Raw genomic sequence first — 22,425 nt, 5'->3', positions numbered from 1 at the left:
ACATGTTGTAATATGGTGTTTACCATGTCATAGCGTACAAAGCACAAGGGGAAACAAGGGAAAGTGATTCTCCTTTAACCCTCCTGATATGTTTCAGGTCGGAGTGATCCATTTCAAAATTGAATATTATATTTAAAATTATTTTAAAGTATTTTTTCAACATGGAACTTATTCTGCTTGGTTTAATAGATGTAATCAACATATACAATGAAAGTAGCTAATTTCACATATTTACACGTATATTTTGTGTCACAATGTCTCTGGAGACTTCATATTTTTTCCAGAGTCATCCGATTTGATAATCAAGAGACAAGCACTGTTAGATGGGAGAGAGAGAGACAAGCTGGCAACTACCATTATTCAACACTGTACTTAAAAAAAGTCATATATCCTCATCGAACCATGATCTGTGAGCAGTAAAGAACACAACTACATCAAATAATGACTGAAATAGTTGGTAATGGAGTTAATAATGAGATATGAACAATGTTTATTCTGTGGGTTTTTTGTTGTTTTGGATAACTAAACATGCCCAAGCTGACCCACGAACGTCCTTCCTTCACCTTGGAGACAAACATAACAGAAGGGTTAAAAGTGTCTGGTTTTCACTACAAGATACTCCTGAGGCACACCTTCCCCTTAGTTGTTGGTTTTTTTTAAGCTGAACACTTTTCTGGACAGCCAAACGTTCTGGTCCGTCTTCTACAAGTGAATGAACAACAACGGTAAGATGTATGAGAAGAAAATAACGTATAAGAAGTGTCATAAATAAAGCAACTAAAACAACCACGTTATACACTGTTAGGGACATTAAATGTCTTGTATTGCATCAATTTCAGTCTAAGTTACAGTTGCAGGTGTGGAGGCGGGGGTGGCCTTTGACCTGTTCTCAGAGGATCATTGTTCCCCCCAGTACATCAATGCTACAACTGTCTGCGAAGCATCTAACCACACCTAATCATTACACACACTCTACTCTGCACATGAATATGTAGGGTCTGCTGGTGTTGGAAAATTCCACTTGTGTGGGCAGACAGAGGCATTATGGGAGAGACCTGAACTGAAGTCTGTACTGGAGCATTGTGAGTTGAAATTAAACCCCCTGGAGGAAAAAAGAAATGTGAAAAACTGGTGATTCCATACATGTGGTTCTTTTTTTCCTCAAAGACCTTTAAAATTAATTAGACAAACCTTCACAACAACTGCCCAAATAGATCCCTGCTGAGTGGCTTCACTTCCTTGGAGAACAGGAATGCCTTTCTGTCAGTGTAAAGACACTCAACTAAATATTTAATCCTTGACATATCTTAAAAGAAAAGGAAGGACAATTTCAACAATATGTCTCAGTTTTCTACATCATAAATGTGTAGAATCACAGAAAAGTAGCTTATTGTCAGTCTGCCCCAGGGCAGCTGTGGCTACAACCGTAGCTGCCTCCACCAGTGTGTGAATGCGAGAGTGAATGAATAGTGGCATTGTAAAGCGCTTTGGGTGCCTTGAAAAGCGCTATATAAATCCAATCCATTATTCATTATTATTATTATTATTATTGCCCAGAGTGTCCTGTATTTATGATAATGTTCTTCATTTTTGTATAGTAGAACATTTCTGTTTTAAATACTGTAAAAACAATATTTCTTCATTTAATTGTTTATCTGTTACGTAACTATTTTGGTGCCAAACTGATCTGTTTTAGAAGAACTTAGAAGAACCCAAGAAAGTTTCTAGTCCTCATAACACCTGGAAATCTATGTGCTTCTTATCTTATCTCTGGGGCAAAACTGATGTTGTTTTCTGAACTTCAGATACAGTTACAGTTAAGTTACTGTTTTGATTAAGTAACTTAAATTATAGGCTATTGTTTTTGTTTAATGTGTTAGATATTTAGCACATTGTTTGACTCTTATACATTAGTTAAACATTAGTTCAACATTGTTTAACTAAAGAATAAAAACACTTTCCCAGGTCCTTTTCTCCATCAAAAACATATGACAGAATAAAAACAGACCCCCACATGTGACCGTTCTTTGTACCCCGATTGGACAAAAAAAAGTGACCAGGGGGTGTCGCTGATTTGTCAGAAATGCGATACTTGAGTGAACCGACCAATTATATTGCAGCGCGAGCCGGCTATAAAAGCCCTGACATAAACAAAGGGGGCACAGTAGAGCGGCAGCGACCCAGCCGAGGGCCAGTTATACTGAATGTTTTATCTCGACGAGCGCGTTCGGACCAGAGGCTGACTGTGGGGGAAAAGCCACTGCGAGGCGAATGAAGAAACACCTAATCTTCCAATTTACATACAGAGGACTTCTGACGAAAGGGAAAAAAAGTAAAAGAAGAAAATGGAGTATAAATTACGAAAAGCTGAACCCCGAGACGTGCCTGATATATTACGACTGGTGAAGGTAGGCCTGTGGGATTAAAAAAACCAAATACCGTTTTGGGGATAAACGTAATTAATTTGATATGAAACGAGCAGGAATTCAATATAGCGGTCGAAAGCTAAAGGGAACTGTTACGTGTTACAATATCCGTTAGCTGTGGAAATCCGTTAACTAGCGAAACATCGGCAGGTGTGAGCTTTCCTGAGGATGTCCGAGAATGAGGTCAGAGCCGGAGGCCTCTTTAACGTCAGATGACTCAGAGCGGCCGGGTGTCTAAATATGGTCCGTCTGACGCGGTGTCCGTATCATGGCTGACCCCGACGCGGAAACGTTAGTGGAGGAAAACAAAACAAGCGACATCTGCGAAACCCCGAAGAGGGTGCCGGTTTGATCTGGAAACTGGCGCCTATATTTAGCATCAGGGCGTTTAGAGGCCTCTTAGTTAAAGTTAACGTCATTTTCAGTTTACACAATATACCGACTTTAAAGGACCTTATCGACTTTACTTGTAAACTTGGCTTTAAAAAATAAATAAAATTGGCTCCTTCTAGTTAATTCCACTTAACTTTTTGGCTTGTAAATTGTAAAGCCATTTTAAATTGTTCCCATACAATTGTAAAAAGAGAAGATTATTATTTTTTCAACCTCCCTCCTTTCTGGTCCTTTTAATGACCCTAACGTCAGTTCATTTCTTGTGAATTTGCTCAATCATTCCCATTGAAGAAAAGTGAAGTGATGGAAAAGATCTAAACCTCGACGCTCACATCTTAATCACCACAATGATACTGACCAATTATTACAATGATTCTTTTGTGTTCTTAATCAATAAATGACTTGTCGCACAATAAAATGTTTGTTAGAATACTGGATGAGCTGCAGAGCTGCAATACACTTTGCTTGTTTAAGAAATTGAGCTCAAAACAAACCGGATTCTGGACTAAATAAAAATGAAACGGCATCAGGAGTGCTGTGTCGCACTACGAATGACATCATCCCATTGTTGTTCCAGGAACTTGCAAAATACGAGGAGATGGAGCACCAGGTGACACTGACTGAGAAAGGTGAGTTTAAAGTCACCTGCACACGACTAAAAGACTACCTGCTCTGTTGTGTAAATAATTAAAGGTTGTGTTTGCCTGTAGAGCTCCTTGAGGATGGCTTCGGTGACACCCCGTTTTACCATTGCATCATCACTGAGATCCAAGGAGAGAAGAGCAGTGAAGGTACGAAACGCCACGGATCCTCTTTCTGGAGCAAAAACACTTGGAGGATCGTTTTCAGCCTGAGGCTTGAATAGTTTCCCACAGGAACCGTCAGGTTATCATGTCACCTGATAAGGAGAGTAAATGTTTCCCACCATCTGCTGAGACGGCGTTTCCACAGGGTGTGCATCCTGGTTTTGTAAATACAGGCCAAGAGTCAGACGCTCGCCTGCAGGTGTTAGTCCCCCTGAACACGTTTATTTAATTGTTCTTCACAACGTAGCTTCCATTGAGATGTACAGAGAAGTACAGTTTGTGCCTGACCTACAGGAGAGGCACCATCTGGACACATTCCCAGTGACTGCAGCTCAGACGCTCGTAAACAGTCTGATTAGGCCGAGAAAGTTCTGGCAGATTTCCCCTAAGAAGGAGGTTGAAGGTTAAGGTAGAAGTTTTCCTGCATGGAGCCATTTCTGGTGTTGCAGTTATTTATTTTTGCCCAACTGTCTCTTTGTTCACATCTTAAACAAGAATTTGCCTCCACAGCTTGTAAGCCTGGTGTTATTCCCAAAACATTAAACCTCAGCCCTGCTTTTATTTGCTCTGCATAGTCTCAGCATATATTTTATCCACATAATCTCAAGAATGAGATGTCTGGTTTCTAACAGCCTAACATGGTCGTGTCTCCCTGCAGATCGCAAGGTGGTGGGTTTCGCCATGTACTACTTCACGTACGACCCCTGGGTGGGCAAGCAGCTCTACTTGGAGGAGTTCTATGTGATGGATGAGTACAGAGGTAAAAACATCTCCATCTGTTTACATTCACTCCTGCTCTGCAGCTTCATTGATGCCTGAATTGTTCCTCTTTCTGCAGGTCTGGGCATCGGTTCAGGGATCCTGCGGAACCTCAGTAATGTGAGTGTTTACAAACTAAAGTGCATCCTGACTTTGGCTGTTCTTTTGAGCGCACCAACCTAAACTCCTCTCCGTCCTCTTCCAGCTGGCGATGAAGACGCGCTGCACCGGCATGATGTTCGTGGTGGCGGAGAACAACGAGCCGTCGGTCCAGTTCTACAAGCGGCGCGGTGCCGAGGACCTCTCTCAGGAGGAGGGATGGAGGCTCTTCAGGTTCGACAAGGACAGCCTCGTCAAGATGGCCGCTCCATCTGAGGAATAAGAGGCCCGACCGAGCAGACGCGCCTCGGCTTTTCAGAAGAGTTCAGCTTTGAAATGCAGCATTTATCACAGTAATCTGGTGTATTTAATCTGTCTGTAGTTCGTAGTCTTAGTGAGCCTTTTGTGTCTAATCTGTCACAGAGTTACTCGTCTTTATTCAATCTTAAAATCACTTTTAGCTTTAAATAAAAACTGCTAATCGCACACAACTGTCATTCTTCAGTTGGTTACATACTTGCCTTTGATTGCACTTGAATTCATAGTTTCCTTCACAGAATTCAAACTCATTAGAAAACTTTACCAGGCCATGTGTCACCTACAGTGCAGGAGTCCACTCGTGTCCTTATGTTGAATCAGGAAGATTCTGACGTTAAGTTCTCCTGGTTTTAAGTCACTCATCCAGTCTGTGGCGCTGACCTTTACAGAATGATGTCTTTCTTTTGCCACTCTGGCCACCAAACCAAGACCTACAACTCACTTATTTAAAAAGAAACTAACTTGAGGGCTGGATCGGTGTCGTCAACACACAACTGTTACTAGCAGCCTGTCACAAACACGTTGGTTCCCCTTTTTTTTTAAGACTGAAAAATCCAAAAGCTGAATATTTGACTGGAATAAAATTGTGTATTTGCATCAAGGTGATTAAAGAGCTGATGGCTGAGACCTTGGAGAAGTGGCAGGCAGTAAACTACACGGCATATGACCCACATGTCCTTAAGAAATGAGAGCAAACAGGTCTGATACAGATGAATCTAAGGTTTCAAATATTTGGGGAAGCAAAACTGTCACTGGGAGCTTAATGTCAGCCAGTAAGAGATTAATGAAATTATGAACACAAAAGCACTTTTTTTTTTTTTTTTTTTTTTTAAATGACATCAGAAACAGCAGTATGCAACATTACGTGATGGCAGAGCTTCAGTTCATCCTTTGTCGTTTTTTTTTTTTTTTTTTTTTTTAATAAATAGGACAGGGGGAATGAATGAGAGAAAGAGGGGGAGAGAAAGAAAACCAAAGGGGAGGAGAGACGGTGAGAAGGGGGGGGAAGAGAGAGGAAAAAAAACTCCTGGGTCACCTGTATGGAGAAAAAAAACAAACAAACAAAAAAAACAGAGGAGACAGCAAACAACAAAGAGCAACATAATAATAGAGAAAACAAAGCACCATCACAAACTAGCTAGTCATAGATATCAATATTTACTAAATAATAAACGATATTGTGCAGCACGCAAGATAGACAGCGCACAGTGTGCTTTGAGGCAGCAGCCAAGAAAGCTTTAGTCCGCGTCTGTGAATACCCATGTGTGCATACCTGTGTGGATCAGCATGCTTGCATTCCAAAGGTTTCTCCATGTAATGATCTGCTAGGGAGTGTGGGGGGGCCACAGCCCCGTCCTCCAGGGTGTGAAGCGGGTATGGAGGAGATCAAAACTCCAGACATCCAGAGGCCCCCAGAACACAAGAGACCATGGAAGACCAACAGAGGGGCAGCCGCGCCACTGTCCCAGTAAGAGCTGAGGAGAGTCCCAGATGAGGGCTCACTCAGCAGCCGCGGAGCAGAAGTCAGGGGGAGTTGCAGTGACGCGCCCGTGAGCTCCGCCGGCCCCCAGCTGCGCCTGAGTGACCGAGCCCCAGGCCGAGAGGCCGGGGGCACCCCACCTCCAAAGGGGCCCGAGCGAGCCCCAGGCCCCGACAAGCGGCCGCCAAGGAGTGAGCCGGTGTCTACCCGGACGCCCATCCCCAGACACAAAGAACCACCAACACACCGACACCTGAGGGAGTCCGCCACCGGCAGGGGAAGTGGTGGTGGGTGGAGATAGGCCTCCAAACCTTGGAGGGCCTGAGGTGTCCCCAGAGAGGTGGCGTCTGATACCCAACCTGACATATAGACACAGACATACAGGCACACACAGACACAAACATCCATTCCCACCCTCATGCTCTCAAAAGCACCATTGTAATCTGACCCAGCGTACGATGCCATCTTGGAAAATGTGATTCACAACAGATTCACTTTTCAGCTTGACCCCTGAATGTCAGGGCACTAAAAGCATAACCGAACATGCTAGAGCACAGAGTCATAGCACGGCCTTCCCAGAAGCCAGACATCAACATTACTGAAGCAGCGTGGGACCAAAAGGCCGGGCAGACATTTTAATGTCCTTGAAGCCCGGAGAATTATTCCAGAACAGTGCTGAAAGAAAGCTGCAGGAGAGCACGACTGCAGCTTCTCACCCAGGTCATCGTCGCCCCACAGACCTGAGAAAAGAAAGAAAGTGGACTTCTTTAAACTTCAGTTCTAAAAACAAAAGCGTCCCGTTTGGAGGTGGTCGTTGACGATGGGTGTGGAGAAAGGCGTGGGTCATTACCATCGCTGAGTATTAAGCGTGAAAACACTTGAGGTCACCTGAGGCCAGGTGTGAAGGGTTCTCGAGACTGCATCGTGGGTGGCAGCAGCGGTTTCTTTTCACGCCGTGGTGATGACACACATGATCAGAACTGAAGAAGCCTCCTGGATTAGTTCACAAACCTAACAAAGTCCAGCTGCCTTCTTTTTTCAAGCTCTTAAGGCTCCCGAGGAGAGTTCAGCTGTGCAGGATGACAGCAGCCACACCAAATATTGACTTTAAAGCTCTTTAGAATGAAACCGTCTGTTCTTGCCTTGTTGACTGTATTTCACCTATGTTTGCACTTAAAGCTTTTACATACTGGTTTGCAGCTCTGCAGTTATGTTGATGCTGCTGGGAAACGTTTGAAAGGAAAACTCTGAGATTATAAAATGAATTCAGGTTTTTTGTTCTTCTTCGTGCAAGATAAAACCTGCAGTTCAAAAATAGTTTTAATGGAAATGGAGCCCCTGCAAACACAAACAGTACATACTGTTACTGTGTGTCCACGCATCCTCTGTTTTCAGTTTATCAGATGTTTTTGTGGAGCCTCGTTTGGACTCATAAAGCAGTCAAAGGCTGGACTGTGAACTCAGTTAAATGGCCTGAACTATGTTTTAATAGTTTTCTATAGCTCTTATCATAACTGGAGATTGTTCCAGAAGAAATCTCGTTGCCATAAAGATGCAGGGACATGATAACGAAACAGTGAATGATGAAAAAGCACAGTCGTGTCGTAAAGTTTAACCTCACAGACGGTTGTCTGTCTGCAAAGTTACTGTTCGCCTGTCAGCACAAGTTCAGTGTCTCCTCTGATTATGGCTGCAGGTCCTGCTTCTAAGCTTCCTCTGTGCTGTTTTAACAACAGATCTTATCAGTCTCGTTTACGTTGAATTATTAAATTATATTTCTGGTTAAGCTTTCATCAGCTGGAGGAAATGCTTCTGCAGGTCAGTGAATTTATCCGGTGACGCCTGTCAGGCCTCCAGGGCTGATTTATGATCAAGTCCATCTAAAATCAGGTCAATCTGAGAAACTCCCACCTTTGCTTTTCATATGCATCAACATAAGGATCCTTATGTGGATAAATCCACTGTTTTTAAAGCTTAGCTGCACAGGCGCTATGCTTCAGGGCTCGTAGTCTCCTCTTTGTGGTTTGTTTTGTTTACGTTACTGAATATAACCCCACAAGATGTCTTAGCTGGCTGGATTCAGACTTGTGCTGATAACATGAGAAGTCTGGAAAACCCTCTGACATCATTTAAAACCCACTGACACAGCAGCAGCCTCATTACACAGTTTTCCACAGAATGTCTGTGCGGTGAGGTCATTTATCTCCGAGGGCCGGTTTCCTCAAAGTCTCAGACTCTGGGCCTTTAAAGGGAGGTTTGTTTGGGAAGCAGAGTGTAAGGAGCATAAAAGGAGAGGAAAAAACTTCCCCCTGAATAGTTTTGACTTCTTTTTCCATCTCAGAGTCTCTTGATTTCTCCAGCTTCACTTCCAGCCGCCTGGTTTGAGGAGAGAAAGGCGCTCCCTCATCACCGGGCGTGCTGGGCGCATTGAAACCATGCAGCTGTGTGTAATTACACTTTATGTGCTGCTGTGTGGGATTTAAAGCCCAAATCATTCAATTACACCCTGCACATAAACGCTGACTCCATCCAACAGTGCAGTGTCTGCTGCACCGCTACTCTACTGACCTCCTGCACACAGTTCCTAAACACCACAGACCAACGTTTGCCCTCCAGTTTCTCATAATAAACATAATTAGTGTTATCATAGCAGTGATGCTGTGAACTACTTGTCACAAAAACTAATTTAAGTTTAAGCGGTTACATTAGATAAGTGCAAACACTGACTTCATCACGTGAGCAGTTATGCACTTGAACTGTGCATAACTCTACAGGAAATAAGGGTTTCAGAAGTCCTGAAATGAAACACAAAGAAGTTGTATAAATATCATAGACAGTGAAGCGCGAGGAAGTGAGAGCTGAGGTAAAACAGATCTGAAAGCTGATGCGAAGCGACGAGTATAAACACAGGGCTAATTGAAACTAATAAGGGCAAAGCAGAACGAGGAAAACAAAAGTCCGTACCACAATAAAACAGGATGTGTGAGGACGCGGGATCGTTGTGACCTGAGCCGACAGGTCATCACTCTTTGACTTTGTCTGCTTTTGTCTCTTGACATCAAAATAGCTGCTGAAGTGAATCAATCACAAACCCTGACTCTAAACTAACACACCGACACACAAGTTTGTGCTCTCTACTCTGAAACAATATGACAAGGCAAATTCAGCATTTAAAAACACACGTATACTAAACACGAGGGTTACAGGTGGAGACAAGTTAGAAAACCTCTCAAACATCCTCACTCGAAGCTAACGAGACTAAAACACACGTTTCCAGAGTCTTTGCACTTTAACTGACATCTGCTTTCTTTTTCTTTGTCTCTGGCTTCCTTTAATCCGTCTGAACACGTGACGGAGCTCTGGGTTCATGCAGGTTTCCTCTTCCTTTGTCAGAAAAAACAACACGGCACTTTCAAGAAGCCAAATCATCTGATTTCTAACAAGCATGAGCTGAAATAAAAACCCAGCAGGCCGCAGACAAACAGGAAGCGGATGTGCTGCTGTTTGTGCTTTCTCTCTTCTTCCTCAGCTCTGAGTTCCTTAATTCTTATTCAGATGTGCGTAAACAACTTAACACATCTTGCAACATGTAAGCTGTACTGCAGGGTCCCCAATCCCAGTCCATGAGGGCCTGCAGGCTTTAGATCTCACCCTGGGTCAACACACCTGAATGATCAGTTCATTATCAGGCCTTTGTAGAACTTTAAGACATGATGATGAGGTCATTTATCCATTTAAATCAGCTGTGATGGATCAAGGACACATCTAAAACCTGCAGGGACACCGGCCCTCGTGGACTGGGACTGGGGACCCTGCTGTACTGGATCACGGGCGTGTTTCTCACTGTCATTACTGGCTGCACAGCTCAGTGTCCTTTAATCTCATCAGTAACAAAGCCTCTTATCAGTTGCAGTACTGTTTTCGACACTGAGGTACTTCTACTTGAGGTTTTCCTGTTTTCTTGCAGGGTGTGAGCCTCTGCATGACACACAAATGTTTTACAGTCTGTCAGTTTCAGTTTCTTTTCAGGCATCAATGTCCAAAACCTTCGTTTTCAAGGAGAAATTGAGTGAAAAAAGCAACCAAATCTGGAAAAAGGAGCTTTGATCGATTTAAAGTATCTAAACTGTGAATCTGAGCCGTGAGCGGCAATCATGAGTGCTAAAATACAACAGTAATAGAAAAGTAATGAGACACAGAAGGAATCAGGGCTGGAATCTTTCGTATGCTTTAACCCAGGGGTGTCGAACTCCAGGCCTCGAGGGCCGGTGTCCTGCAGGTTTTAGATCTCACCCGGGGTCAGCACACTTGAATCAAAGGATTAGTTCGTTACCAGGCCCCTCTGGAGAACTTCAAGACATGTCGAAGAGCTCATTTAGCCATTTAAATGAGCTGTGTTGGATCAAGGACACATCTAAAACCTGCAGGACCCCTGAATGTCCTCGAGGCCTGGAGTTCGACACCTGTGACCTGAAGCTAATTTGGCTGCAAATCTTTAGCCCTGAAAATTTCATGTAGATATCGCCTGTAGTTACGGGACTTAAAAATGCTGAAAGCATCGTGTATTTTCATGACCTGTAATTTCAAAAATATAAAAAGTACTGAGGTTAAATTTTGCATGCCTTAGTTATAAATACCAAAGTTAGCGTAGCAATAAAACCAGCTTTTATTGGCTCTGTGAGAGTCTACAGCTTCACATCTGACCTGCTCACTTTGAATTGATGCTTAAGAGCAAACATCAGCTTCGACGTCACAGAAAGGCTGATGTTTGCGTTTCTCATAAAACAGAAAAACATATTTCTCAAGAACTCGCGCAGCACTCTGGTCAGCAATCGTTTTGAAATAAACCCAACCTGTTTGTTTTTGAGGGTTTGTGTTGCTGGTTTTATGTAACTGCAATAACTAGAATCCACTCAAAAATACAGGGTTGATTTGATGTATTTCAAGTCAGATTTTGAGGGAAATATTAATTTGTTTAAAGCTTTTGCATAAAAAGAACTGCAATTGAGAGCAATTAAAGCCCCACCATCAGGCCCAAAATGATTATTTTCTGTATGAATAAATATGGAACTGCTTCAGTTTTATATTTGTCACATTTTATGGACCCGCCGAGAGCAGCAGGGCCCCAAAAGGAAACACAGAGCTGATTTTAGACAGAAATGTAAACTTTGATCCGAGGCCTTTGATTGTTCAGCATCCCTGCTAAACATGCTGACGAGTCCAGAGTCTGCAGCCTGAACTCTCAAACATCAAAGGATCAGAAACAGACGGCCAGGAAACAGGAAACTCGTCCAGTAATAGTTTCCTCCGGAGTTTAATTTTAGAGTGAGAACTCAAACATCCCATACGGTCACTGTGGGCATTAGCTGGTCTTTAACCTCCCAGCACCAACAGTGTGAGAAAGAACAACGCTGGACAACGTCCAGGTCGTCCTCTTGGTTTTTCTGTTGTGCTTCTGTCGGTGGAGGCGAAGCCGCTAATTTACGTGGAGCTGTAAGTGACAGCTGTTCACTTTAAGGCTCACCAGCAGCCAAACGGATAACTTATTAAAATAAAATCCCCTCTGGACAGTTTCTATAAAGCAATTAAATGTACAGATGTGGTACAGATGTGCATGGGAATCCATGAGAGGTGACTAACCTTTAGGCCCAGCCTCTAGTGGACGTTAGAGGAACTGCACCGTTCAGCACTTTGTGTTGTCTTTGTGAAAACAGTGAGATCTATTTTTCTTTACTACAACATACAGGTGAGATTTAAGGATGTAATCACATAATAATAATAATTTAAATATGCATTTTATGAGTAACTATCAAAAGAGAAAAATAAATGCAGTTTTAGTGTTAAATGCTGGATTTAATTACACATAATATATACAGTACAATGTTAGACATGGATATTATGCAGTTCATTAATACCTGAAGATGGGTGCACACAATAACACTGCATTAAATCAGGATTATAAGAATCACAGTGTGACCTGAATACTACATCGGGGACGACTTCATTCGTTTACATCCTCCTCCAGAGGACAGAGGCAAAGCTCTGGGATATATGCCGTCTAAGTTCACTGACATAAACAGTAAAAACTAAAGAAAGAAGTCGATCCCAGCTATAACAGTCAAAATATTCAGTTTACTTCAAAATAGGAGAAAAGAAGAAGAAAATCATGACAGATATGAATAAAAATGTGTGTTAACGACTGATCGGACTGATCTGAATGCTGTTGTTGGCAGAGTTTAGTGGGTCTCTGTAGCAGAATGGGACGTTAAAGCACGAGGAAGTGTTTTGAAAGGTCACTGTGACCTGTTCTGTTAAACCGGAGGAGCTGAAGTCATCGAAGGAGAAAGAAGGAATGTTTACAGAGGAGGAGGTGTCCAGTGCAATGAGCCAAACTGCTTCTGGGAAGAGGCGGAGGTGTTTTGGAAAGATTCAAAGTGAAGCTCACATGTAACGACTGTCAGCTCTGGGAGGTACACAGGTGTTAGCGGCTCGCCGTCTTCAGCTGCTCGTGTTGCTGCCCTTCGTTTGCTCTTTCTTCTCAGGCTTCACAAACACACACACACAAAAAAAAACAAAACGTCAGGAGATCAAAACAGCAAACCGAACACATGAAAAGCATCCGCCGCAGACTCACCTCCTTTTTGCCAAACGGTGGATTTTTCCACAGAGTCTCCAGAGCGGCGCGGCCCTGCTGAGTCCAGGTGTACGCCGAGTCTCGACTCACCTGCAGGAAACGCGAAACACATCAGCTAAACGCAGACGCACAGATAGAAAATGATCTCTGAAGCTGACGTTTGGTCGCTGCTGAATTTTGTTGGAATTATAAATGGTAAATGGCCTGTTTTTGTACAGCGCTTCACTTAGTATAAAGGACCCCAAAGCGCTTTACACAACATTCACACACTGGTGATGGCAGCTACGTTGTAGCCACAGCTGCCCCTGGGCGCACTGACAGAGGCGAGGACACTGGCGCCACCAGGCCCTCTGACCACCACCAGCAGGCAACGGGTGAAGTGTCTTGCCCAAGGACACAACGACCAAGACTGTCCAAGCCGGGGCTCGAACCGGCAACCTTCCAATTACAAGACAAACTGCCAACTCTTGAGCCACGATCAATAACAAGAATATCAAATTTAATTGTAATACGAATGATTCATTAATTCATTAATGGTTTATTTCCAAGCTTCAGCCTTTACTGGACAGTTAGTGGGCAGGCCCACACAGGAAATGGTCCGGGACTCGAGCCTCTGATGTAAGCGTCACCTGCTCAGCCATGCCAGCTATGATGGTGCCCCCATCATTACCACTGAACTCAGAAAAAGAGCATTTCCTTGAATTATAAGTAAATTTCAAAGAAATGATAAAAAGTGGGGATTTCAATTTAAGCTTCTGGTGTCGAGCTGAGCGAGATTCACAGTTCTGTGCTGAGTGCGTTCACACTCGTGCGCCGGTGTCTCTGCCATTAGCAGCGAAACTGAGCTCATCATGTCGTCCTTTGGTTAATATTTAACAAATGTTACAGGCACTGCAACTCAGGAAGGAGAGAAGACTTCACATCTGATTCAGAGGCTACACCAAGGTTATTACAGTGAACTTAAACCAAAGCTAGAGGGGAACATTATTTTTAACTGAAATCAAAATAAAACCAGACTTTATAAAAAGCAATAAAAGAACCATGACGACAAAGTATTTGCCCACTTCCTGATTTAAAAAATATATATTTGTCACACATTCAGATCAGCAAATGAATTTTAATATTAGTCAGATAAGAAAAGCTGAGTTAATACAAAAGGCAGTTTTTAAATGATAATTTTATTTATTAAGGGAAAAAAGTCATGCAAACCTACGCGGCCCTGTGGGAAACAGTAACTGCCCCCTAAACCTAATAACCGGTCGTATGTCTGTGAAGGTTCTCAGTCATCCTGGTCATCGTAGTCTAAGGAGCTTGGAAAGAAAAGCGTCTGAAGCTTCTTGGATGAGAGGTGAAACGTCTTCAAGCAACTTAAACAAGTCCAGATGCTTTTCTTTCCAAGCTCCTCAGACTAATAACAGGCTGTCCCACCTTCAGCTGCAAGAACTGCAGTCAGCCTCTGTGATACCTGACAGTGAGTTTGTCTACATCACTGTGGACGATCACAGTGATGTGAACAAACTTGGTCCACTCTTCTCTGCAGAATAGTGTAAATTCAACCACACTGGAGGATGTTTGAGCATAAACAGCCTGTTTAAGGTCACACCGATGATCTCAGTTTCAGTCTGGACTCCAAAGCCAGTCCAAACCTTTCATTTGATTTTTGACTCCAACGTTTGATAAACAGATTAATGCCGTCATCAAGTCCAGTTTCTTTCACCTTTGACTACTTACTAAAGTGAAGCCGTTCTCTGTCTGAGAGACTTTGAGAGAGCTATCCATGCCATCGTTTGTAATAGTTTTTACTCCGGTGTCATCAGTCAGTCAACTGCAGCTGGTCACTCGGCAGCAGAGACCACATATCTCCCATACTGGCATCCTTGCACTGGCTGCCAGTTAGCTTTAGGATTCATTTTAAGGTTTTATTATGTGTTTTTAAGGCGTTGCGTGGGTTTGCACACTCATACCTTTCTGATCTTTTGCAAGATCACTGAGGTCTGTGGATCAGATGCTCTCAGCTGTCCAAAGACCAGATTAAAGCACAGAGGACACCGGGCCTTTGCTGTGACTGCTCCTGTTGTTCTGGGTTCTATTGTGACCTCATGGAGCCAGGCAGACTGGCCACTACTGGGAAGGTATGATAGCTCTCCCAGTGGTTTACTGGAATCTCAAAGCCTGAGAAATGTAAATCTGATGGCTGTCAGTGACTTTGTCGTTTCTTTAGATCGTGACATGTGTTGCTTTTTGAGATCTTTAGGATGTTTTTTGCTTAATAAATTAAATCATCATTTAAAAACTGCCTTTTGTTTGTTGATCTGAAGCATGTACGTGCGACAAAAAGAGTTTTTACTTCCTAACGCAGCCCCAAAGGGATCTGCGTCTCCTTCCAGGATCGAACCAGGGATCGTTCACTTGTTTGTATTTTAATCAGCGAGACGCTGCAGCAGCTTGAAATAAGGACGTGACTTTCTGGAGACAACTTTGCGGTCGCTTTGCTTCCTGTTTAAACTTCTTCTGATCTGATACAAGCGCTGACACTGAGACTTTTTCTGCTTGGCGACACGACCTGTATCACCGAGGAGGAAGCAGCAGACTGGCCAGTATAAAAAGTGACATGGCTGTAGTGTCAGCGGTGACATCACAGATGGCGAGCGCAACATCAACGTGGTGAGCATAAACAAGGCTAAAGAACGATGTCATCCTTATTACTGGAAACAAAATTAAATTCATTGTCCTGGTTTCCTGTTTTCATTTCTGATTTTGAAGCTCAGCATCAGGTTTTCATGAATCTGAACGTCACTGGAAACATTACAGACATCCGAGTGGACTCCGACACACTTTTAAGTCGTGAGACCAGATGTTTTCACATCCTCACCGTGCCTCTGTTTCACTTCTGCATATGTTACAGCTGTGTGCATCTGCCCGGGTGTGCCTCTGTCTCGCTCTGTCCGTTCGTGTGAAGGAAACAAAGTGATTAAAACCACCCAAGTGGAAATTAGAAACACAATTCACAGCCTGGGCTTCCTGCACGGAAACACAACCCTTTCCGAACAGGAAACGAGTCACAGATCAAACACACAACGTGTTTACGAATGATCCCTGGAAAGATTTCATCTGGGATTCGTCCGTCAGAGCTGGGCTGATAAAGTTTAGAAAGTCAGGAGGTTAATTTCCTCCGTGGAACAAATTCCGGCAAAATTTATTTGTGGCTAAAAATTAAAATAACTGAAACAAGCAAAGGTGCTGGCAGCTGTTTCCTGACTGCATGTCAGCGCTGTGGGAAATATTAAAGAAAACTAAACCTGAGTTTGAATGTTTTTATCTGCAGCAGGTGAAGCGTTCACACTGATTCAAACAAAGTAAACACAGCAACAGTTGTTCCTCAGTGTGAAACAGAACTAATTTCATCACATTTATCATGTTTTAACAGTACGTGGTGTGGGCAGATGTTAGCCTCTGGATACGAGGACAGTAAGAGACTTAAATCAACCAGAAAAGACCAGGCGAGGGACTCTGAGTGATCCAGGAGCAACAATCCTCCCCTATCAGCTCTAATTAGCAGCCACATGCATCTGTGTGATCCATCTGCAGTGCCGACACTTCTGGCTCCGAAAAAGCATCACGGACGAGGCTAAGACGTCAGAGTTAAGGCTACAAGAAGCCAATCAGGGTGTTTATGACCATCTTTTAGATACAGTCTATGTTTTTGTCACAAACAGTCACACTCAGATACTGTTCTGCTGTGTGTTAGCACATAAACACACACCTTCAACACGGTTGCAGCCTGCTGAGGGTAAAACATGGAGGCGCTCAGGGCCATGAGGCCAACTGGGAACACCAGCCGCTTCAGCCTGGAGCCTGGGAGGGGGGGGGGGGGGGGGGGGGGGGGGGAGAGAGTCAGTCACCTTTTGTTCTGTTCCTCGTTACCTGTACACACTTTTTACTGGGTCACTGAATATCTCACTTCAAAGACAGAGCAGCTACTAATCCAGAGTAAATGCATGACTGTGTGTGTGTGTGTGTGTGTGTGTGTGGGTTTACAGGCATGACTTTATAATGCTGATCTTCTTTATGTAACTGTGAGATTACAGCTGCAGGAGGTAAACATTAACTAACCGTGACCCAAAACCTGTTTTTTAATTAAAAATAAGATCAAAGAGACACAAAATGATGCTTTGTGTCTGGGACTTTATGAATGAGCTGTATTACTTGTGTATAACACAACATTAAACGTATATTGACCAACATAACATTGATTTAGGGTTGCAGTGTGCAGGACTTTTGCTTCTGTGCTGGAAGCCCTGCAGTCTGGCTGCAGGAAGCTGTTTAGCTCAAACCTGCAACATACACCCGATAGCTGGGTTTGATCACATTCACACCATAAACCAAACACACTGTCGTTTGTCTGGACCGAGACCACATCCTCCTGCAGAGGGTCTGTTTGGTCCTCACCTGAGTGAGACCACCGTGCTTACATCTACACAAATGAACAACAGCAAGGGGGAAAACAGACAGGAGTCTGCTTTAAACGAACGAAACATTTAAGTGTGGAAAAGCACGGCTACATGAACGAGGATTATTTTGCTCTCCAGCAGAGTCCACGGACACGAGCAGAGGAGATCCACTTTAATAATATTTATACGTTTGTGAGCAGCCACATAAGACACGATCTAGCAGCTTTAGATTAACACGTTTCCAAGCCTCCTCTCTGAGGGCGGACGGAGATTATCCTGGAGCTGCAGGGCTCCAAATGTATCAGCAGCAAAACACGGAGAAAAATGTGAAGAGACAGCACTTTGTCAAGGTCGCTTTAGACACATTTGTAAAAACCTAAACTGTAACACTCATTATTAGTCCCTCTGACGCGATTCATCAGTGAGAAAGAGCCGATGTTCCCACGTTACCTTTGGCCAAATAAAGTCCCAGGAAGCCGGAGAAACCCACCGCCGCCACACTGGGGTAGAGGTCAGGAGGAGGGTCACTGAGGAACTGGTACACGTCTGAAGGACAGAGTGACGGCGCTCAAAGGTTTTTAGGGAGATTTTAAATGTAATGTTCAAACACAAACAGGCTGCCACACACGCCTTCGTTAAACAGCTGATTAAAGTGACGAGCATTTCCTCACCTGTGACTGTCGTTACTGATGTGCCGATGACGGGCTCCACCCTCTGGTACACCTGCTGAGGTCCAAAGATCATCAGGTGGACCAAAAAGAAACGACACACAAGAGTTTGATAGTTTTGTTTTTAACAGCTATTTAACTCTTTAATTCACTTTCAGTATCAATATTTCTGTCAGGTTTTGGATTATTCACCGTTTTTTCCTCACTTACACACACTCACCTACAGAGCCGACGTACGTACAGGGTTCTTCATGACATACTGTTCTGACCTTTATATCCATGTTTCCTTTTAAAATTAGATTCTTTTATCATGTTTGTCTCATTGTTTTCAGCCTTGGTCTTTGTGTAATAATGTCTGGTATTTGTCCGATTGTAAGAAGTTACAAGGATCCAAGAAAAAGATACAACCCTGAACACGAGGCCCAAAGCCTCCTCAGGCTGGTTTCAGGTATATTTTTTATCTCTCATAAGGGCCAAATTTGTTTCAGGATCGTTTTCGATATTATACTTACTGTGCATGCTGTGAATATTTCAGCTCAGAAACAAATGAAACAATGAAATGTAACGAGAAAAATATTTTTACACGTTTCAGCATTTACTCACCTCCACTTTCTCCAACGCAGCTCGGCCAGTTTCCTGCAAAAAACAAGAGACACACATAAAGATGCTGAATTTCACTTGTTAATGGAGCGTTTTACTATTTACCAACAACTACAGAACAGAGACTTCTGTCTGATGGCAGGTTTGATTATTTCCTGTGTCACATGAAGAATAATGGAAGGAGAGACGAGGTTAATGAAGGATGGATGGAAGGATAGAAGAAAGGATGGATATACAGGGAGTGCAGAATTATTAGGCAAATGAGTATTTTGTCCACATCATCCTCTTCATGCATGGTGTCTTACTCCAAGCTGTATAGGCTCAAAAGCCTACTACCAATTAAGCATATTAGGTGATGTGCATCTCTGTAATGAGAAGGGGTGTGGTCTAATGACATCAACACCCTATATCAGGTGTGCATAATTATTAGGCAACGTCCTTTCCTTTGGCAAAATGGGTCAAAAGAAGGACTTGACAGGCTCAGAAAAGTCAAAAATAGTGAGATATCTTGCAGAGGGATGCAGCAGTCTCAAAATTGCAAAGCTTCTGAAGCGTGATCATCGAACAATCAAGCGTTTCATTCAAAATAGTCAACAGGGTCGCAAGAAGCGTGTGGAAAAACCAAGGCGCAAAATAACTGCCCATGAACTGAGAAAAGTCAAGCGTGCAGCTGCCAAGATGCCACTTGCCACCAGTTTGGCCATATTTCAGAGCTGCAACATCACTGGAGTGCCCAAAAGCACAAGGTGTGCAATACTCAGAGACATGGCCAAGGTAAGAAAGGCTGAAAGACGACCACCACTGAACAAGACACACAAGCTGAAACGTCAAGACTGGGCCAAGAAATATCTCATGACTGGTTTTTCTAAGGTTTTATGGACTGATGAAATGAGAGTGAGTCTTGATGGGCCAGATGGATGGGCCCGTGGCTGGATTGGTAAAGGGCAGAGAGCTCCAGTCCGACTCAGACGCCAGCAAGGTGGAGGTGGAGTACTGGTTTGGGCTGGTATCATCAAAGATGAGCTTGTGAGGCCTTTTCGGGTTGAGGATGGAGTCAAGCTCAACTCCCAGTCCTACTGCCAGTTTCTGGAAGACACCTTCTTCAAGCAGTGGTACAGGAAGAAGTCTGCATCCTTCAAGAAAAACATGATTTTCATGCAGGACAATGCTCCATCACACGCGTCCAAGTACTCCACAGCGTGGCTGGCAAGAAAGGGTATAAAAGAAGAAAAACTAATGACATGGCCTCCTTGTTCACCTGATCTGGACCCCATTGAGAACCTGTGGTCCATCATCAAATGTGAGATTTACAAGGAGGGAAAACAGTACACCTCTCTGAACAGTGTCTGGGAGGCTGTGGTTGGTGCTGCACGCAATGTTGATGGTGAACAGATCAAAACACTGACAGAATCCATGGATGGCAGGCTTTTGACTGTCCTTGCAAAGAAAGGTGGCTATATTGGTCGCTGATTTGTTTTTGTTTTGTTTTTGAATGTCAGAAATGTATATTTGTGAATGTGGAGATGTTATATTGGTTTCACTGGTAAAAATAAATAATTGAAATGGGTATATATTTGCTTTTTGTTAAGTTGCCTAATAATTATGCACAGTAATAGTCACCTGCACACACAGATATCCCCCTAAAATAGCTAAAACTAAAAACAAACTAAAAACTACTTCCAAAAACATTCAGCTTTGATATTAATGAGTTTTTTGGGTTCATTGAGAACATGGTTGTTGTTCAATAATAAAATTATTCCTCAAAAATACAACTTGCCTAATAATTCTGCACTCCCTGTAAGGACTGATGGAAGGAATGAATGGGTGAAAGATAGCAGGATCATGGATGTGAGGAACGAAAGAAGGAATGGAAGGACAGAAGTAAGGAAGCCAGGAAGCACAGCTGGTAAGAAAGGAGGAAGGAAGGAATGATGTCAGTAGGAAAGGAAGAACAGCAGGACAGAAAGAAAGGAGGATGGTTGGTAGGCTTAAAGGTGAGGAGGCACAGCGGTAGAAAGAAAAAAGAACAACAAGAGCAAGGGAGAGAAAAACAGAAAGAAAACCAAGAAGAAGAAAGAAGGAGATAAACGAAAGGAGAACAGAAAGCAAAGAAATTTCAAAGACAAGTTCCCAGGCGTCTCTCTGAAAGCAACCAGTCGTCGTCATGTCTTTGTTGCACGTCTTCACCTCAAGGCCACAAACCTCACAGAAACAGAAATGCCGCCTCCTCTGAGGCAACACGAGCTGTTTGGATTCAGTGGGAATGTTTCTGCAACAGTGGCAGAGAGGAAGAAAAAAGAATCCCACAACGTCCTTTATTAGAAAGAAAGCCACAGGCTCGTGGAGACTGTCAAGAACAACAGGAGCACAACAGCTTAGGCCGCATGACAGCTTCTCTTCCAGAAATACATCAGCACAAAAATCTATAAGAACACGTGATCTGCCACAGTCTGAAACTATATAAAATCTGTACACACAGGTCAAATATAATTTAATATATAAAGTGCTGCTTGCTTTGGACAGATGTCCATGTTCATCATAAGGTTGACTAATTTTCTGTTTTTCTTGAGTTGTCCACCTGAGGTTAAGTAAACAAACCTGACACTGGCTCGTGTATGGTTCTGCCCATTTCCTCAGTGAGGCCACCCTCTGCTCCACCGGCCCGGCCTCTGGCTCTACGTACTGGGCCACCGCTGCTTCAGGGCTGGTGTACAGAGACGGCAGCTGAAACAAATACAGAGTGTGACCTTCTGAAGCTCTGCGATGCAGAAGCTGTCCCTCCAGGGTCAGCTCTGACTCTGATCCAGACCTCTGTGGCTGTGTGCACAACGTCGTAAACATGATGTAAACAAAGTCTTTAGAAAGGCTCTGTCTGAACCCACCTCCTCGATGCTCAGAGGCGGCTGGCTGCTCTTCTTCTTCCCCTCACCTGCAGCCAGCACCGAGCCGCTCAGCAGGCCCGCCAGCCCCGGAGCCGCGGCACATAGCGACACCTGGCGGCAAACAAGCATAGTAAACACACCGGTTAGACACGCAGTGATACGATGGATGACTCTGGGGTGTCAGTTACACGTATTTAACACGAATTCAGAACACAAAAAGGAGTTTCGGTGTCTCCTCATGATTAATGGCTGTTTGTTATACGGAGGAGCTAACACAATGCTAAGGTTAGCTTTCAATTAGCCTAGCATCGTTTAACTGACTTTTCATTGTCGTTTTGTTTTTAAAACCTCAAGTTTCGACAACATAGAGCCAGTACCTAAAACGAGATGACTTTACATGTGACAAACGATGAACACGATGAATAAAACTCACCAATCTAGCATATGACATGCTCCTTATTGGATGACTTTCGCTTTTCTACGGCAAGCCAGAGGAGTGGCAAGGAAAGAGGCGCATGCGTAATGCTCCAGGAGCCTACGATCGACATAAACATATTAAAAATATTTTAATTAATATAGGTACAATAAAATCGAATAAAATAAAACTAAGTAAAACCAAAATAACAAAATTTAAAAGTAATAATGTAAAAAACTAAACAAAATAAAATACTAATGGGTGGGGGAATCAGGGAAACACGCATCTCAGCAGGTGCCAGCACTCGATAAGCTCACTCCACCCAAGTCTCTTGCTTTCTGTCCTTATGTGTTGAACTAAAAATATAGAACGTCTTCAAGATAAATAACAAGTGGGGGTAAAATACTAAACTTATCTCAAGGACTGATACAGGTTGAGCTTCTGGGACGCCCACTTCTCCAGTTAGTTCCTAATTTTATGTTGTGATATATTTT

The 22,425-nt window shown here is 43.3% G+C and overlaps 2 protein-coding genes across 5 annotated transcripts; one reads left to right on the top strand and one right to left on the bottom strand.

Moving 5' to 3' along the window:
* Positions 1 to 2,153: 2,153 nt before the first annotated feature.
* On the top strand, positions 2,154 to 4,974 carry LOC101472334 (diamine acetyltransferase 1). The gene is made up of 6 exons (XM_014413089.2): positions 2,154 to 2,408; positions 3,397 to 3,448; positions 3,530 to 3,610; positions 4,284 to 4,385; positions 4,464 to 4,504; positions 4,590 to 4,974. The coding sequence occupies exons 1-6, from the start codon at positions 2,346 to 2,348 to the stop codon at positions 4,764 to 4,766; spliced, it is 516 nt and encodes a 171-aa protein (XP_014268575.1). The 5' UTR covers positions 2,154 to 2,345; the 3' UTR covers positions 4,767 to 4,974.
* Positions 4,975 to 12,113: 7,139 nt separating this feature from the next.
* Positions 12,114 to 22,100, bottom strand: apoob (apolipoprotein O, b). 4 transcript variants are annotated; one of them, XM_023155013.3, is made up of 9 exons: positions 21,950 to 22,093; positions 21,517 to 21,627; positions 21,233 to 21,358; positions 18,638 to 18,670; positions 18,038 to 18,089; positions 17,817 to 17,912; positions 16,679 to 16,770; positions 12,916 to 13,005; positions 12,114 to 12,824 (listed from the first exon to the last, which is right to left on the bottom strand). In XM_023155013.3, the coding sequence occupies exons 1-9, from the start codon at positions 21,965 to 21,967 to the stop codon at positions 12,780 to 12,782; spliced, it is 663 nt and encodes a 220-aa protein (XP_023010781.1). In that variant the 5' UTR covers positions 21,968 to 22,093; the 3' UTR covers positions 12,114 to 12,779. The 4 variants fall into 4 exon arrangements, with proteins under 4 accessions (XP_023010781.1, XP_012771252.1, XP_023010782.1 ...); XM_012915798.5 differs by having other exon boundaries at positions 18,038 to 18,092; positions 21,950 to 22,064; XM_023155014.3 differs by lacking the exon at positions 16,679 to 16,770 and having other exon boundaries at positions 18,038 to 18,092; positions 21,950 to 22,096.
* Positions 22,101 to 22,425: the final 325 nt, after the last annotated feature.

Source organism: Maylandia zebra, linkage group LG9 (assembly GCF_041146795.1).
Source record: "Maylandia zebra isolate NMK-2024a linkage group LG9, Mzebra_GT3a, whole genome shotgun sequence".
Classification (NCBI taxonomy): domain Eukaryota; kingdom Metazoa; phylum Chordata; class Actinopteri; order Cichliformes; family Cichlidae; genus Maylandia; species Maylandia zebra.
Note: the sequence above shows the minus strand (reverse complement) of the source record. Positions and strands in the feature narration are given on the sequence as shown.